This window comes from Pseudorca crassidens, chromosome 7, assembly GCF_039906515.1.
Source record: "Pseudorca crassidens isolate mPseCra1 chromosome 7, mPseCra1.hap1, whole genome shotgun sequence".
Classification (NCBI taxonomy): domain Eukaryota; kingdom Metazoa; phylum Chordata; class Mammalia; order Artiodactyla; family Delphinidae; genus Pseudorca; species Pseudorca crassidens.
In genome coordinates, this window is record NC_090302.1 from 1,462,513 (window position 1) to 1,480,013 (window position 17,501).

Here is a 17,501-nt window from a genome sequence, read left to right on the forward strand (position 1 = left end):
GTCTCCCCGGGGGGCTCTGTTCCCCAGAGCTGAGCTGTCCTGGCTCTTCCCAGTGAGGAAGGACCCCAGGACCCCGCGTGGGCGCAGTGGGGGTGGCCAGCAGGTGTCACCAAGCACGCACCCACACCTGCCGTGAGCACGTCATCCATTAGCAGCTGGTGCCTCCTGGAAGGTGTGACCCCTCGACTGGGATATGGGGGGCCTTGGACTGGCCTCTGCCCAAAGGAGCCCAGGACCGCCCCCCCACACCTTGGCCAGGAACACAGTTGGGCTCCTTGGCCCCGCCCCCTCTGGGGGAGGAGCTGGGGACCCAGAGTCTGGAGCCCCCCCCCGTCCTGCTCTCTCCTGGCTTCAGTCTCCCTGTTCAGTCTGCAGGTGGCCCCAGTCGCCTGGGCTGGGACAGGGGTCTCAGAACCTCCCGGCCAAGCTGCCCGGGGGTGAGCGGGCCTGCCTGCCTGGTGGAGGGCCTTAGTGCTCTTTGTTCAGTGCCATGGACCACCTCTGGGGAGGAGTGCGGGTACCAAGATGAGCCACCCATGCTCCCTGGCCCCCGTCATCAGGGGCCCTGGTGACACTGTGGGTTGGAGGCTCCTGGGCAGAAAGCCTGTGAGAGGAGGCTGTGCTGGTGTGGGGAAAGGGCTTCTCGGCCGGAACCCCCTGCAGGCAGAGCTGGGCCAGGCTATGGGGTGGGAGGGGCCTTCGGCTGTGGGACCCACAACTTGGGGACGGGACCCCAGGTCCTGACTCGGCCTCCCTGGGAGCAGGCGGCTTGGTGGCCCCCAGCTTGGGGGCGGGTGTTTGGGAAGGGTAACACCCCCACACACACCTTTGTTGCTGTGAGTAACCACGCTGCCCTCTGCGGCCAGAGGAAACTTTGGACTTCGGAGGTGGCGGGAAGATGGGCTGGAACGGACGCTGGTGGAGGGGCTGTCCCAGGGGCGGGCACGGGGAGTCTGCCTTCCCTGCTACTCCAGAGCCAGGTGGAGCCAGGTGAGAACAGGATGGCTGCAATCAGCCGGGGGCTCCTTCCCCCTGGGGCTCGGGATGCAGGCTGCCTGCCTGGGGGGCCAGGGCCCAGGGACCTGCAGAGCTGTCCCTTTCTGTGTTGGGTGGCACGGCCCCTGCCCACCTTTGGGGTGCAGGCTCCGGGCCCTGCAGATGTGGCCTCCGGCCGGGGTTACAAGCTTGTCCTGCACACCCCGGCCCCCAGGCAGCGTGGGGTGGGGGGGGGCCCTCTCTGCCTGGGGAGCCCTTGTGTCCCTCACGGCTTTCCTTAAACAGGCGCACCTCCCTTGGTGCAGCGAACATGTTCCCAGAGACACATCGGTGAATTGCGTGCAGATCAAATCCATTAGTGCTGGCTAGAGCGAGAGTCTCCTCTGCCCACATGGCCAGGTTGCCTCTGCGTGGGGCCTTCTGTGAGCCCACGCAGTCCCCTCGACCCCCTGCCCGCACTCACAGGAAGCCGAGGCCCGGGCAGGCGGGGCACACCGCAGAGCCGGGGCTGGCAGAGCGGAAGGAGGCCCTTCTCGGCCCCCAAAGTCCCTTTGACCGAACTGTGTCTCACCCACCCATTGGGGGAGCCCCCAGGATGGCCCTCCCTGGGGCACCTCTGTCCCTCCTGCAGAAGGAAGGAGGGCAGCGGCACATCACTGATCCCCTGCCCCCCCCCCCCACCTCCCGTCCCGGCCAGGGTGCAGGGCCCGTGCTCACCCCTGGCTCTGCCCCACTGGACCGTAAACTCCTTGAGGGCAGAACTGAGTAAATCCCTCCTCAGTACTGAGTCCCTCCCCCTTGGAACTGAGGGGAGGAGGGAGCTGTCATCTGTCCCCTGGGGGCAGCAGATGGCCTGCTTAACTTAGAAAGGAAAACAGCACAATTTAGAATTAGTCCCGGGTGAAAGGGTGAAAGGTCGAGGCAACATCTGCGTCGGGATGTTTCTTTCTGGGGTTGCATTTCTATGGAGCGGGCTGGCTGGTGGGGTGTGGCAGGGAGGGCCGAGCAGCACAGTGGACACAGAGCTCCAGGCCGGCGGGACCGCGGCCATTGGGCGCTCCTCCGGGGGTGGGGGTGGGGGTGGGTGCGGGCAGAGCCGCTGTGGGGGGAGCCGGCCCCTCTGCAGCCCCTCTCCTGGGGGCTTCAGCCCCACCTGTCACTCACCTGCCGCTGGCCAGGTGGGGCCAGGACAGGTCACCCCGGCCAGATGGCCAGGTTGTGTGTGGGTGGGAGAGAAGGCCAGCGGAGGGGCAGGTGCTGGGGTGACCTCCTTCCGGAGGGGAGCAAGGAACGGGGAGCCATCGTGGGCCCCGGCTGCCAGGGGTGGGTCCTATCCCGTCTGCAGGAGGCTCGTGCCCCCCCCCGCCCCTGTCTCAGGTTCTCCACACGGCCCCCGACGGCCCCTGGCCTGGAATCGCACGGCAGGTGTTGGGTGTGACCTCCCTCTCCGAGCCCGGGCACCTGTCCCCGCCGGGCACTTACACTGACCTGCCAGGACAGGTGTCGGGGACAGAATGGCCGAGAGGGCCTTGCTCGCTGGGCTGGTGGCCTCGCCCGTGTCTGAGCAGCCTCACGGGCCTTCCGCCTCCTTAGGGACGGGTCGGTGCCGTGGGGGCCTCCCCAGGAAGCCCAGCACTGCAGCCAGGGTAGGAGAGAGGTGCAGACAGGTCCAGGGGACAGAGGGGGCATGGCTGGAGGCTGGCCAGAGCAGGGACAGGACTCGGGGGGGGGAGGGCGCTGGGGAGCGGCCTCCGGGACTGGCTGAAAGCTGCTCTGCCACCCCCCACCACCCCCCAGGCCCAGACCCTGCCCGCCTGGCTCAGGGCTTCCTCCCTCCCAGCCGAGGCTCCTGGCCAGACCCTGGTCGTACCTCACACCCCACGAAGCACCTGCCTCGGCAGTCCCACCCCCGGAGGCTGCCCCTCCCTCTGGCCCTGCCCATCCCCTGGCTGGGGTGCTGGTGGACGGTGGCCAGGCCTGGGCCCAGCCCCGGAGCCGGCCCGGATGGGCAGCATGCCTTCACGGCAGCGTCCACCAGGCCTGGGCGGGAGTGGGGAGGACAATGGGCCCCTCAGCTGCCGCCTTCCCCCACAGAGGGGCCTCCCTGGCTCCTGCCCCGCCCACTGGGTTGGCGGCCGCCGCGCCCGGCCGACAGCAGCTGCTGCCCGCGTACCCAGCCACAGGCGCACCTGCTCCCCAGCCGCCCTTTGTCCGCGCTGCCGACGCCTGATTTACTGGGTGCGTTTTCCCTCTTGCCGGCCCAGCATGATACAGCCTTACTGGCCGGGATGCCCCCAGTCCAGGCGGATTCTCCCACAGTCCTCCACGTTAGGCTCCCCACTCAGGCTGGGACGGAGGGGGGCTGGTTCGGGGGCACACTGCCCCATGGCTGGAGGGTGTGGGGTTGTGCCTCCGAGTGGGCCCTTCTGGTCCACTTGGGAACACGGCTGAGCAGGGCACTGCTCTAGTGGTGGCAGGCCCCGGGGTGCCCGCCCCCACCCCCGGGACCAATGATGGAGGCCTCGCCTACGAGAAGGACGGTGCCGGGCGGCCTCGTGTGGATTCCCCTGAAAGCCGTGGGGCGGGCCCGCCTCATCTCGCCCGTGCGGGTGGGCTTCCCTCCCCTTGGAGCTGGCGGGGTGGGGGCAGGGCCCAGAGGCGAGAGGGAGGCGTGGACAGGACTGGCTCCCATCCCGCTTCGATGACCAGGCACCCTCAGTGCAGCACCCACCGCCTGCCTGCTCCGTCAGTAGCTGGGGAAGAAAAAAGGGCCTTTTCTCCAAGTGGGAGCCGCGGCCAGCTCCCGCCTGACAATGGAGGGCATTGAGAGGTGGCGGAGGTGCTGCCTCCTGGGTCTCCCCCCTCCCAGCCCCGGGGCTCTGGGTTCCCAGTGCCACTCGGGCCGGAACCAGGCGGGCTGTAACTGGATCCACGCACAGTGGGGGTCACACCGCCTTCCCCAGGCTCTGGGGTGTGGCCTTGCAGGAGCCAAGGTGCCAGGGCGCCAGCGGCACGGGGGCCGCGTGCTGGGGTCTGTGCCCCTCGCGAGGAGCCAGCCACCCCCCGCTGCCTGAGCGGGCTGGCTCGGGCCTGAGTTACCTCCCCCGGACCCCTCCCAGAGGGCAGCTGGTTTTCTTTAAGCCAGTTGGTTTGGGACTTTCGGCTTCTGGCAGCAGATGGTGGGCCGGAGTGGCCATTTCGCCTCCTCCCCGCCGGCCCTACCCAAGCCACAGCCACAGATAAAAGGCTTCAGGGAGACAGATGCCTCCCAGGCCACGGGGACAGGGGAGCAGCCCAGCTGCTGAGAAACGCACAGACCCCGGCCGCCGAAACCCGCCACCGCCAGCCCTGGGGAAGGGCCTCTCCAGGGGCCGCCCCTCCCCTTCTTCCCTGTGCGACTTTGCTTTTAGCCCCCGGGGCAGGCAGGTGGGGAGGGAGGCGGGGGCTGGCATTTGTCGGGGGCAGGGGTTCTGGTGGGCTCTGGAAAGTGGGACGGTCCGGGCTCAGGAGGGCCCTCTCTTCATCCAGGGGAGCCCAGACTCCTGGCAGCACCCCCTGCTGCCCCGCCAGGCGGGAGGAGGCTCCGCCCACAGGTGCCCAGAGCTGTGGGCCCAGCGTTGGGGCCGCCTTCTCAGGCTGCTGCAGGCTGGGGGCGTTGCCGCTGGGAAGAGTGATGCCTGGCTGGTCCCAGAGCCTTTCCTGAGATTTTTCCTCGAGTGCAAGGCCGCGAGGTGACCTCGCAGGGCAGTTTATGGCCTAGCCCCCAGAAGCCGAGGCGACAGGGGGCCAAGGGGGGCCCTGGGGTGGGGATGGCAGGCGCTGAGCCCTTCCCTGCAGGGAACGCGTGGCCCCAGGCCTGGCACCAGGAGGGCGGCAACCTGCCTCCCCTGCCCCAGTCACAGCCTGGGCAGTGAGTACCCGGGGAGCGTGCCGGCCTGCCAGAGCGGTGGTCCTCCTGGACCCCGGCTTCTCCAGCCGGGCAGCAGGTGCCTCTGCTCCTGGCTGGCGTTGCGTGGACATCTGTCGTGAAGCCTTGACCCCCGCACAAGGGAAAAGCCGTGTCTGGGTGCTATGTGTGGGTGGGGATGGGTGCTGACCAGCACGGCCCCCAACGCATCAGACCCCTGACAAAGAACTCCAGGTCGCGAAGAAAACGGGAAGCCAGGCCACGTCGTGTTGGCAGTCGTTTCCGCGTTTGCTATCCTATTGATGTTGAAAGAAAAAAGGCTGTGAACTCTTTTATTAGCCAAATAGCGCACGTTCGTTACCGAAAAGCTAAAGAGGAGAGAAAGCAGACAGCCCCCCGAAACTAAAGATCTTACAGCGCGCTGCTCCCCTCGGCGGAGAATGGCCGTGTCTGCCCGTGTGGTCCCCTTCTCGGTGGCTTGCCAGGGCGCAGACAGGTGCCCCCGTGAGTTCTGAAACCTATGCCGGCACCCACCGAACACTCTGTCTCTAGTTTCTCCAATTAACATAATCACTTTTCTTTATGGAGGTGAAATTCACTTAATATAAAATTAACCACTTAAAAGCGTACAGTTCAGTGGCGTTAGGCACACTGGTGATATTGGGCAACCCCCGCCCCCTCTGGTCCCAGAACTTCCCCTCTCTCCTCACGGGGCCTCACCCGGCTGTGCCCGCTGCCCGGGGTGGGGCCCCACCGACGCCGGGGCTGGTGGCGGGCGGTGGCTGGGGAGCGGGTACTCACCGCCCCGGTGTGTCTGCCGCAGCTGCAGCGGAGCCTTTGCGGGCCAGCGATGCCAGGCGCCCAACCCCTGCCTCAGCGCCCCCTGCAAGAACGGTGGGACGTGCCACACGGTGGAGCGCGACGGCCTTGTGGACTACGCCTGCCGCTGCCGCCTGGGCCTCTCGGGGCCGCTGTGCCTGACGCCCCGCGACCATGCCTGCCTCGCCAGCCCCTGCCTCAACGGCGGCACCTGCGACTTGCTGACTCTCACCGAGTACAAGTGCCTCTGCCCCCCGGGCTGGTCAGGTGAGGACGCCGGCGGGAGACGCGGCTGTGGCGCTCGCGAGGGGTGGGCAGGCCCCGGCCCTCCCCCAGCTGCCCGCACAGCAGTTGCCGGCCCGTCTGTGTGGCTGGGGAGGGCTCTGCTCGGCCGTTGGGGTCCGTGATCCAGAAGTGGCGCAGAGCCCCCCCCCGGAGGGTCCCCACGCCCCTCTCCAGCCCTGGAGGGCCCCACCCCTGCCCGCCTCTGTGAGCAAAGGGGACACTCCCACCTCCCTCCTGCCAGGAGTGCAGGCCCCCCTTCAGGAGCCGTGACGTCACTGCGGGCACCAGAGTTTAAGAACACGGGCTCTGGAGGGGCGCCTGCCGCCGTGCATCCTGCGACGGTCACTCAGCCCCTAAGCTGTCGGGGTCCTGAGGTGTCAGGAGCCGACGCGTGGGGCCCATCCCCGGCGGGCACCTCCGTGGTGCCTGGAGGCCGCCCCTGGCTCTTGGGACAGCCTGGCGCGGGGAGCAGAGAGGCCGGCTGACCCCCTTCGCCCCTCCCCCGCCAGGGAAAACATGCCAGCAGGCGGACCCCTGCGCCTCCAACCCCTGTGCTAACGGGGGCCAGTGCCTGCCCTTCGAGGCCTCGTACATCTGCGGCTGCCCACCCGGCTTCCACGGCCCCACCTGCAGGCAGGACGTCAACGAGTGCAGCCAGAACCCCGGGCTCTGCCACCACGGTGGCACCTGCCACAATGAGGTCGGCTCCTACCGCTGCGCCTGCCGCGCCACCCACACCGGCCCCCACTGCGAGCTGCCCTACGTGCCCTGCAGCCCCTCCCCCTGCCAGAACGGGGGCACCTGCCGCCCCACGGGGGACACCGCCCACGAATGCGCCTGCCTGCCAGGTACCGCTCGCTGCCCCCTGCTGGGGGTGGCCGTGCTCCCCCTGCCTGGTGGGAGGGCGGGGGGTGCCCAGGGCGGAGGGAGCACAGGGCTGGAGCGGGGGCCGGCTGGGCCTGGGGTTGGACGTCCACTGGGCGTGGGCGATTGGAAGGCAGCCTTGGGTGTGGTGTAGGGGCGGGGCTGGAATGGGGGCCACCCATTAGGCACCTGCCCACCCACTTCTGCCCGCGGACGGGTCCGCTGTGACCAGACGGCTGGGCCCATGACCCCCGATGCTCCTCCCCTGCCGCCAGCCTTCTCCAGGCCACTCAGGAACCCCCGAATCTTGAGCTCCCTGGGACCACGTGCACGTTATAGAACTCTCCACGGCAGCAGGGAGCACCCTCCCTCGTGCGGCCCCCGGGCTTCCCCTGTGTCCCCGAGGTGGGGCTGGGGCTTACGCGTCACTTGCCCCAGTGGTGGCCCTTCCTCCTGGCCCCCCTGGTCTCCCACCAGTGGAGCGACAGTGGCGGGCACAGCCCCCCACCCCCCAGCAGCTCCACTGTCCCTGTTGTGTGTCCCACACTTGCCACTGTAGTTTTCATCTGAGTCAGTTTTGCTGCCAGTGATCTAAAAATACTGGTAACGACAAAGAGGTTTGAAGAGCTCTCGTCTGTCGTCTGCGCACTGGCGGTTAGGCGGTTAGGCAGGAACGAGGAAGGGAAGGGTGTTTCAGGAGGGGGGCGGGATGAGGTTTGGGTGCTGGAGGGGAGCCCGGGGTCTGGCGGACCCAGGGGTGAGCCGAGGGTCGCCCCAGCCCCCATGCTGCCACAGCCCAGCTCGGCCCCTGCAAAGAGGAAGTGCTCTGCCCGCCCACCGTCCATGAGCCCCGGGCCTTGTCACTGCAGCGGCCGCCTCTGCGTGCAGACGCCGGGCGCATGCACTTCCTGCGTGTCAGTGGCGCTCCCCTCGCCGCCTGCCTGCCGCGGCGCTGCTGGCCGCCCGGCTGGGCTGCTCAGCTGTCCACAGGGGGCTGGGCCAGGCGTGCCTCCCGGTTCTGGGTTCAAATGCCTTCTTGGTGGTTGTGGGACCCCAGGCCTGGGACCTTGTGTCTAGCCACGTGGGTCAAGCAGGGCTGTGGAGGTGGGCGGAGTGGGGGGCCAGCCAGCGGATGCTGCACACCTGGGGCAGGTGTGGCCCCACCTGGGGGGGGTGAGGTGAGACCCAGCCCGCTTTAGAACTCACCCTCCAAGGCCAGGGAGAAGCAGCGCTTCCGGCCCACCGCATACAAGGGGGTCTGGAGTGAGGGCTCCGGGCTCCCGTGCGGGGGCCTCAGAGGGAGGGGCTGGAGGGAGTCCAAAGGCACCCCGGGAGGAGCATTAATCAGTAACTGGCTGCAGGTTGGGCTATTGCCAGACGCCCCTTTCTGGGTTGATTATTGAACCAGCGGGAGTTGAATGGATTAATAGCTAACTGGCTGGCCACGGAGTTGGTGCTGCAGAGGCGGGCCCAGGCTGGGGGAGGATGTGGGCCCTGCTTGGGGCGCCCCCGGGCCCAGTGCAGCCCCTGCAAGGCGGGGTGTCTGTGGCCACACACGGGGGTGTTGCAGAGAACCCCCAGCGTGGGGCGAGCCAGCAGACGGCGCCCAGTTGCTGGAGCCACTACACAGAACGTCTTTTACAGCAGAACCTCTAGAACCCTGTAATCCCGAGTCCCTGTCTGTTCAGCCGGCTCTTTACAGAATGATTCCTTAGAGAGGAGTGTGTCGCCTGTCCCGGTCACAGGAGTGGGAAGGGTGGGGCGTGGACCCCCGAGGGTTGTGAGGCAGCGGGCATCACAGGGTAGGCCATGGAGGGACAGCTCTCTGTCCAGAGTAGGGTGTCGTGGGTGCAGCCAGGAAGGTGCCAGAGGCCAGGTTGAGCGTGGCAGGGAAGGTGAGGGCCGGGACGCGCGCTGCCCAGCCCCGTGGGGAGGCTTGACCGGGCCCCCGGCTCCCCCCTGCCACACAGGCTTCACCGGCCAGAACTGCGAGGCAAACATTGACGACTGTCCGGGAAACAACTGCAAGAACGGAGGCGCCTGCGTGGATGGCGTGAACACTTACAACTGCCGCTGCCCCCCGGAGTGGACAGGTGCATGCACGGGGAGGCCTGGGTGGGCACCACCACTGCTGGAGCACATGCACGTGGCGGGCCAGAGGGGGGCCGAGAACCTGGTCCAGGCCGGCAGGGATTCCGGAGTGACCAGGGGCTGCCCCGCCGCCGGGCTCCCAGGCTTCCGCCCCAGCAGCCAGCACAGATGTGGCAGCAGCTGGTCTGTGCGGGCCATTTGCAGCCTGGCCCCGGACAGCCCTGAGCCAGAATCAGGTCCCCAGTTTGAGCCCAGCTGCTGGGCAGGACATGGGGACGCTGGCCGGTAGGACGCCGGCCCCGCCCACAGATGAGCGTGGACCCCAGTGCACCTGTGCCCGCACAGCAGCCAGATGAGAGCCCCCTCTGGCGCCAGGGGTGCAGGGGAAGGAGTGATTCAGGCTGGCGGCAGGTGGAGGAGTCATGAGGGAAGGCTTCCTGGTGGAGGGGGCCCTGCGCCCCGAGGGGGAGGGTCTGGAGGCGCCGCCTGGCCCGACAGTCCCGGCCCCCGCAGGTCAGCACTGCACCGAGGATGTGGACGAGTGCCAGCTCATGCCTAACGCCTGCCAGAACGGCGGGACCTGCCACAATGCCCACGGCGGCTACAACTGCGTGTGTGTCAACGGCTGGACAGGCGAGGACTGCAGCGAGAACATCGATGACTGCGCCAGTGCCTCCTGCTTCCACGGTGCCACCTGCCACGACCGCGTGGCCTCCTTCTACTGCGAGTGTCCCCACGGCCGCACGGGTGAGCGCCGACGAGGCGGGTTCTCGCTGCCCTCGCCCGGCGGTGGGCCCCCTCGGGTCAGGGCTCGCGTCCGTGGCCTTGCGCAGACACACGGATTGCAGCTTTGCGGGGCCCGTGAGGGTGACCCCAAAAGGGGCCTTTCTGGGGTGAAGGGGCTGGCGGGGCTGGGGCGTTGCCTGCCGTCAGGGCTGCTGGCAGCGAACCTCCTGGAGTGACTCGGGCGTCATGGGACGCTCCACAGGGTCACTAGCAGCGGCACAGTGCGGGGGGGCCCTCCCTGGGTAGCTAGGCGGGGGTGGACCGCGGCTGTGGGCAGCCCGCGTCCCCAGGCCGGGGGCAGCGCCTCGGCTGACCCCCGCCGCCCGTGTCCAGGCCTGCTGTGCCACCTCAACGACGCCTGCATCAGCAACCCCTGCAACGAGGGCTCCAACTGCGACACCAACCCCGTCAACGGCAAGGCCATCTGCACCTGCCCCTCGGGCTACACGGGGCCGGCCTGCAGCCAGGACGTGGACGAGTGCTCGCTGGGTACGGGCGGCCAAGGGGGCAGCCAGGGCGCTGGGAACCTGGTGGAAATAGTCTGATGGGGGAGGTTCTGGAGGCCAGGGCTCCCGGAGCAGCCCCTCACTGCGCCGTGCCCGCCCACCCCCAGGCGCCAACCCCTGTGAGCACGCGGGCAAGTGCATCAACACGCTGGGCTCCTTCGAGTGCCAGTGTCTGCAGGGCTACACCGGCCCACGCTGCGAGATCGACGTCAATGAGTGCGTGTCGAACCCGTGTCAGAACGACGCCACCTGCCTGGACCAGATTGGGGAGTTCCAGTGCATCTGCATGCCCGGTACGCGGCCAGCCTCCCGCCCGAACGTCAGGGCGCCGCCTGACAGGCGGGGGTGGGGAAGCCGTGTCAAGGCCGACGGACCCCAGCGAGCACCCCGGCCGCATCTCCTCTGCCCCCCCGGCCTCCCTGCTTACCCAGGCCACGGCCCCAGCGGGTATCTGGGGAGACCGAGCCAGGCCCGTGGGGCACAGCGGAGAGGAGGCCAGAGCCGGGCAGCTGGGTCAGCCCCGGGGAGCAGGTGTGGGGGGGGCATCCCGAGCCCTCAGCTGTGGTGAGGGCCGCCCAGGTGGGTCACGGTCCCCTGCACCCCTTGACCGCCCCCTCCCCCAGGCTACGAGGGCGTGCACTGCGAGGTGAACACGGACGAGTGTGCCAGCAGCCCCTGCCTCCAGAACGGCCGCTGCCTAGACAAGATCAACGAGTTCGTGTGCGAGTGTCCCACAGGTGAGGCCGGCCCCAGCCGCGCCCTCCGCGCGGGAGCACCCCGCTGTCCCTGAGGGCTGCCGGGTTGGGTCCCCCAGGGGCTGGGTGGGAGACGGCCGACTTTCACCTTGGGAGCGGGTGGGGTATTTTCAGGCTTCCCCCAATGGGCAAGGCTGGGTTGGGCAGGGGGTCCTGGCCCCCGACCTTGCTGCGGAGCCCGGGACCCAGAGACCCTCCTTCCTGCTGGCGGGTCCCTGGGAGCAGCAGTGTGCTCGCCGACCCCTGAGGGACCTCGACAGGAGGAGGTCTAGCCTGCCCTGGCCACCCGTCTCCACCAGCCTGCGGTGGACATGATGCCCAGGAGGGCCTAAGGAGCCTTTGGGGGCCCGAGTCTGTCCCAGGGGAGGGCTGGGGGCTGGGGGACGCCGGGCCCGGGGAGGTGTCGTGGGTCAGAGCCTTGGATCTCCCAAGATGCAAATCAGCTGCTCTAGACACCGAGCCGGGAACCTGATTCTCAGCCCGACGAGGCTGTAGCCATAGCAACCGGAGTCAGTCTGGGGCAGAGGCCCCTGTATGAGGGAGCGGGAGGCGTGTGACCCGAAAGGCAGGAGCTGAAAGGGGCCGAGAAGAGAATGGGGGGTTGGCCCAGCCCCGGCCAAAGCACTCTCAAGGGGCCCTCCCAGGCACTCCCTGCCCTTGGCTGGCTGTGGGGCCGCTGCGCCCGTCGTGTCTGCCCGCCGTCCCTCTCCCGGCTGCAGGCTTCACCGGGCACCTGTGTCAGTACGACGTGGACGAGTGTGCGAGCACGCCCTGCAGGAATGGCGCCAAGTGCCTGGACGGGCCCAACACCTACACCTGCGTGTGCACAGAAGGTGCGGGGCCGCCCGCCTGCCAGGCTGAGCGGGGGGAGGGAAAGCAGGCGTGTAGGGTCCAGGGAAGGGGAACAGCCGGGAGCTGAGGCTGGGAAGGTGACCCCTCATTCTGGGGCCTCTGGTCCAGGGGCCAAGAGCAAGGTGAGGCTTTGACCCGGGCAGTGGGGGACGTCCCCAGACATCCCCGGTCTCCCCCGGCGGGAGCGCAAGTGACCCTGGGTTGGCTGGTGGCGTCCTGGGATGGGACGGCCGCGTGCCCGGGGAGCAGCCCCACTTAGCTTCTCAGCCCCCGCCCTGCAGGCTACACAGGGCCCCACTGTGAGGTGGACATTGACGAGTGCGACCCCGACCCCTGTCACTACGGGTCCTGCAAGGACGGCGTTGCCACCTTCACCTGCCTGTGCCGGCCGGGCTACACGGGCCACCACTGCGAGACCAACATCAATGAATGCCACAGCCAGCCCTGCCGCCACGGGGGCACCTGCCAGGACCGCGACAATGCCTACCTCTGCTTCTGCCTCAAGGGGACCACAGGTGCCTGGCCGGGGCTGTGCCTGGGGGGCTGGGGGCGGGGCAGGAACTGACCACCTCTTGCCTCCCACCGCCAGGCCCCAACTGTGAGATCAACCTGGACGACTGTGCCAGCAACCCCTGTGACTCGGGCACATGTCTGGACAAGATTGACGGCTACGAGTGTGTGTGTGAGCCGGGCTACACGGGTGAGCCGCTCGGGGACCCGCAGGGCTGTGTCCCCCCGGCCCTCGTCACGGCCTCGCCTCGGGGGCCCAGGCTGTGCTCGCACCTCAGGGTCTCCGGGATGGGCCAGGTCTGGGGACCGTGGGGGCAGGATGGTGTAGGCCGCCCACCGCCCAGGGCCCAGCTGTCAGACCACCAGCTTTGGCAACGGTGGCAGAGACCACGGAAGGATCGGGGCTCCGGCCGGCACCGGACGGGCATCCCTGAGGCTCTCGTTCCTGGTCAAAGCCGGCCCAGCAGGCCCAGAGCAGAGCCGGCTCCCGGCACACGTGCTGCCCTCCACGGCCCTCTGCCCTGAGGGTGTCCAGGGTGTCCTGAACCTCAGGCCTCACCGGCCAGCTCGGCCCCGGGCCCGGGGAGGGGAGTTCGTGTGGGTGGGCGTTTGTGCCTCGGAAGGACCTGGGGAGGGGTTTCACGGAGGGGGAGACTGAGGCCCCGAGGGCTGGGACCCACTCTCCCTCCGGGGGGGTGGGCGTGAGTGTCTGAGCCGCCGCCCCGTCCCCCCCCGCAGGGAGCGTGTGCCACATCAACATCGATGAGTGCGCGGACAACCCCTGTCACAACGGCGGCACCTGCGAGGACGGCGTCAACGGCTTCACCTGCCGCTGCCCCGAGGGCTACCACGACCCCACCTGCCTGTCCGAGGTCAACGAGTGCAGCAGCAACCCCTGCATCCATGGGGCCTGCCGGGACAGCCTCAACGGGTACGGGGCCGCCCCACACTCTGCATCCTCGGGGGCCCTGCCCCAGGGAGGCGGCCTGCTCGGGGACTGGCGGCTGGCGGGCCAGGGAGGGGCCGTCGCGAAGCCCCGGCCTGGCCGGCGGTGGGCCCCGGGCTGAGTGGGTGGGTGCCCCTCAAGAACGGATCTGCCGTTGGTGCCCGGAAATGTGCCATCGGGCACTCGCTCAGCTCCTGGCCTGTGCCCAGCGCTGCCCTGGGCTCCGTGTGCGCTCGGGAAACACATGTGCCGTGGCCGCAGGCAGGGTTTCTGTGACATCGCGGCATGATGAGATGATTGCTCTGGGCTTTGTCCTGGTTCCTGAGATCACTCAGATCTATAAAAGTGGAAGGAGTGTCTTGTTATTTGTCAAAGCCCCTTTCAAGCACACCTGAGGACGAGGCTGGGTGCCGGGGAACTGTGTGATGAGGGCGTTGGATCCCACCCGGACCTCCAAGGAGGGGAGAGGGGCTGCAGGGTGTAATCACCAACAGCCAGTGATCTAAATGGGTCACGCCTGTGTGAGGAGCCCTCCATAAAAATGCAAAGTGCAGGAGTTCAGAGAGCTTCCGTGTCGGTGAACAGGTGCAGGGGTGGCGGGCGCAGCTCTGAGCCCCTCCCTGTACCTGGCCCTGTGCACCTCTTCCATCGGGCTGTTCCTGAGTTTCACCTTTTATAATAGACCACTAATCTTGTAAGTAAACTGTTTTCCTGAGTTTGTGAGCCATTCTGGCCACAAGGAAGGCGTCTGATTCGTAGCTGTTCGCTCAGAAGTACCGGTGACAACCTGGCGCTTCAGGTTACTGTCTGACTTGGGGCCGGTCTTGTGGGACCGAGCCCTGTCTGTGGGGTCTGCGCTGACCCCAGGTAGTTAGTGCCAGAAGTGAACTGTGGGATACTCAGCTGGTGTCCCCAGAGCTGGAGGATTGCGTGGCGTGGGAAACCCCCTACGTATGTGGCGTCAATATTAGAGTGTAGAGAAGCTTACTTTTAGTTTCTGACACCCGTTATGTGCCTGACACTGCTCTGTCTAGATGGGGCCATTGACATGGGCAGGGACCCCATGCCCCCATTTGGCACAGAGAGGGTAAGCACACTGTTCAGGGCCACACAGCGAGTGAATGGTGGAGGGCTTTCTGACCACTGCCCTGAACTGGGCACTGTCCCCAATCTAGTTTAACAAACCCTCACCACCTTTTTGGGCAAGGTGGGCTATTTAAAGGTGTTTAAAGGACTCCGAGGGTCAGAGCGGACCAGCGCCTCTGTCCAGTCAGATCATAGGAAGGTGGCAGAGCGGGGAGTGCCCCCAGCCTAGGCCCTCCCCTCTTGGGCCACACCTGAGCTGCTGTGTGGTCACCTCTGCAGGTACAAGTGTGACTGTGACCCCGGGTGGAGTGGGGCAAACTGTGACATCAACAACAACGAGTGTGAGTCGAACCCCTGTGTCAACGGCGGCACCTGCAAGGACATGACCAGCGGCTATGTGTGCGCGTGCCGGGAAGGCTTCAGTGGTGAGTGGGGCGGGGCTCCTGGTGCAGAGCGGGCCCCCCAGGACGGCAGCGCGGAGCCAGGACACAGGTCCAGCCACCGCGACCCGTGGCGGCTCCCTCCCAGGGTGGGGGGGGGTGGGCGTGCAGACCTGCTGGGGTTGACTCCAGGCCCCAGGCTCAGCGCAGGGCCCTTCCTCCACACTAGGTGGGACCTGGCCACAGCACCCAGGGTGATGGCCACACTGACTGCTGTCCCTCCCTCTCCAGGCCCCAACTGCCAGACCAACATCAACGAGTGTGCGTCCAACCCGTGTCTGAACCAGGGCACGTGTATCGATGACGTGGCTGGGTACAAGTGCAACTGCCTCCTGCCCTACGCAGGTGAGGGCGGGGCCTGGGGCGGGGGCGGGGCCTGGGCCACCCACGGAGCGGTGCCCCAGGGGTACGCAGTGGCTTCCGGGGCTGGCCTTGTCTGCATTGCTCGGTGGGCATCTCGAAGGCTCTGCTCTGTACTTGGGCCTGGCCACATTAGGGCCTCGCCCGGCAGGTGTCATTGCCAGATGAGCCCACAAAGTACCGGGTGCCTGGGAGGAAGCTTTAGTATAAGTAGGTCCCAAGTATTTTATCTGGTGAGGTGGCCCCTTGGTGGCAGAGCTGGGAGCTGGGCCTGGGCTGTTGGCCTCCACGGCCCAATGTCCATGCTGCCTTGGGCCCCTGGCGGCCAGGCCGCCCTCCGCATCCGCTGGCCGGGCCTGAGGGATTCCTTTGATGGCGGGCCCTCTTTGTGTGGGGGAACAAGGAGCCTTCTGTTTCCGCTGAGAGCGGCGGGAGACGCGTCCCCGGGCGTCTCAGCCTCCGCCACTGGCCTGGCCAAGGGGATCGCGAGATATGGTCCCCTCCTTAGAAGAGATTTGCCAAGTGTTAGAAAATAAAAGTCCACAACGACTAGGGCCACCAGCCCCACGGGGAATGGGCAGAGGGGGCTGCCACTGGGGACGGTTGTGGCCCCCAGCGGTCCTGAGAGGGCCCCGGCGGGCGGGGTGGGGCCCATGGCTGTGGTTCTCATGACATCGGGCGGCCCATGGCCAGAGCAGTGTTTTCTTTCACCAAAGCTGGGGAGCTGGACTTTCTCTCTCGCACCGGTGAGGAAACTCTCCCCTGGTGGCCGCCCAGGGGCTTCCGCGCCCAGGGCGCACCCGAGTCCCTTTCGGACACGTTGACATCGGGGCCGGCGGGCCGGCGGGGAGGAGCCGGCCTGTGCTGACCTGCTTCCCGTCTGCCCGCTTCCTGCTTCCCTCTGCACAATTGTCGGAAACTCTAGCTAATTTCCTGCCTGCCCGGGTCGCTGTGGAAACCGATAGAAAGAAAGGCCCTGGACAATCACACCCGCGGGCCGGGGAGATAATGGACCACGGGGAAGATAACGCTTCCTCGCGGCCTCAGGACTCAGTCCCGTGGGCTGTAAACAGGAAGCCCTGCATAGGGCTTTCAGGGAGGAAAAGTCACCCGGTGCGCATGGGGGGTCTAGCCAGACTCCCATCCCCGTCCCGGGGTCCTGACACCTCACCCACCGCTCCCCTGATAAGTAGCCCGTGCTCGGGGCTGGGGCTGGCACGTCCCCGGCAGCGAGGGCTCGTCCCCTGTTGTCACAGCCTTTGTTCAGTGGCCTCCTGCGTTGGGCACTCGCTGCCCTTGACACAGAGCCCCTGGATTAGCTCCCAGGCCGCCGGCTCAGTGCAGGGCCCTCAGCTACCAGGAGGCGAGGAGGGGGCGTGAGGCTGGGAGCAGGTCCAGGGCCCCTGTGACGCTGGGGGGGCATCAGTCCCAGCCCAGCCCTTGCTGCTGGTGCTTTGGGTGGGCTGAGGCCCAGGCCGTGCCCCACAGCCTGTCGCGGGGCAGGGGGTCATCTGGGCCGTGTTCGGGTCCTGACTCAACCAGGCGCTCACGGGGGTTCTAGTGCCGCACCGTATGCCCCACTGCGGGGCAGCCAAACGTGCTTTGGTGGTAGAGCCACCCGCAGTGGTGGCCGCAGCGGTCTCTGCCCGACGGTGCCGTGGGGCGTTGACCCTCCGGGCCGGGGCTCCCCGCCTGCGCCTCTTCCCCTCAGGAGCCACGTGCGAGGTGGTGCTGGCGCCATGTGCCCCCGGGCCCTGCAGAAACGGTGGCGAGTGCAAGGAGTCCAAGGACTACGAGAGCTTCTCCTGCGCCTGCCCCGTGGGCTGGCAGGGTGAGCCAGCGAGCCCAGGAGGCGCTGGGACAGGGAGGGTGGGGGTTCCGGGGAGCTTGGGCATCTGTAGAGCAAGAGGTAGTGAGCTCCCCGTCCTTGGAGAGGAGCCAGCGGGCTGCAGAGCCCTCCCAGCCTTGGACGTCTGCATCCGGCTCGGCCCCACGCTGGGGGACAGCAAGTCGGAGAGCCCCTCCTTCCCGGGACGCCCCCAGAGGACCACCCCGCGGCTGCGGAGGCCCCGCTCCTGGGGGGCAGGGGCTGAGCTAACGGCTCCCTCTCCCCCTCCCCCAGGGCAGACCTGCGAGATTGACATCAACGAGTGCGTGAAGAGCCCGTGCCGCGCCGGAGCCTCCTGCCAGAACACCAACGGCGGCTACCGCTGCCACTGCCAGGCCGGCTACACGGGCCGCAACTGCGAGACGGACGTCGATGACTGCCGGCCCAGTGAGTGGCCGGCCAGCTCCGTC

The 17,501-nt window shown here is 67.6% G+C and overlaps 1 protein-coding gene across 2 annotated transcripts in view; it reads left to right on the forward strand.

The window, feature by feature from the left end:
* Positions 1 to 17,501, forward strand: part of NOTCH1 (notch receptor 1) — a 46,918-nt gene that overhangs the window by 14,346 nt on the left and 15,071 nt on the right. For both annotated transcript variants that reach the window (XM_067742645.1, XM_067742644.1), the window contains exons 3-17: positions 5,727 to 5,989; positions 6,517 to 6,855; positions 8,842 to 8,964; positions 9,476 to 9,709; positions 10,082 to 10,237; positions 10,362 to 10,547; positions 10,878 to 10,991; positions 11,729 to 11,842; positions 12,143 to 12,376; positions 12,451 to 12,561; positions 13,110 to 13,302; positions 14,683 to 14,828; positions 15,075 to 15,188; positions 16,915 to 17,034; positions 17,326 to 17,478. In XM_067742645.1, coding sequence (XP_067598746.1) covers positions 5,727 to 5,989; positions 6,517 to 6,855; positions 8,842 to 8,964; positions 9,476 to 9,709; positions 10,082 to 10,237; positions 10,362 to 10,547; positions 10,878 to 10,991; positions 11,729 to 11,842; positions 12,143 to 12,376; positions 12,451 to 12,561; positions 13,110 to 13,302; positions 14,683 to 14,828; positions 15,075 to 15,188; positions 16,915 to 17,034; positions 17,326 to 17,478 — 2,600 coding nt within the window. The remainder of the gene's footprint in view (positions 1 to 5,726; positions 5,990 to 6,516; positions 6,856 to 8,841; positions 8,965 to 9,475; positions 9,710 to 10,081; positions 10,238 to 10,361; positions 10,548 to 10,877; positions 10,992 to 11,728; positions 11,843 to 12,142; positions 12,377 to 12,450; positions 12,562 to 13,109; positions 13,303 to 14,682; positions 14,829 to 15,074; positions 15,189 to 16,914; positions 17,035 to 17,325; positions 17,479 to 17,501) is intronic.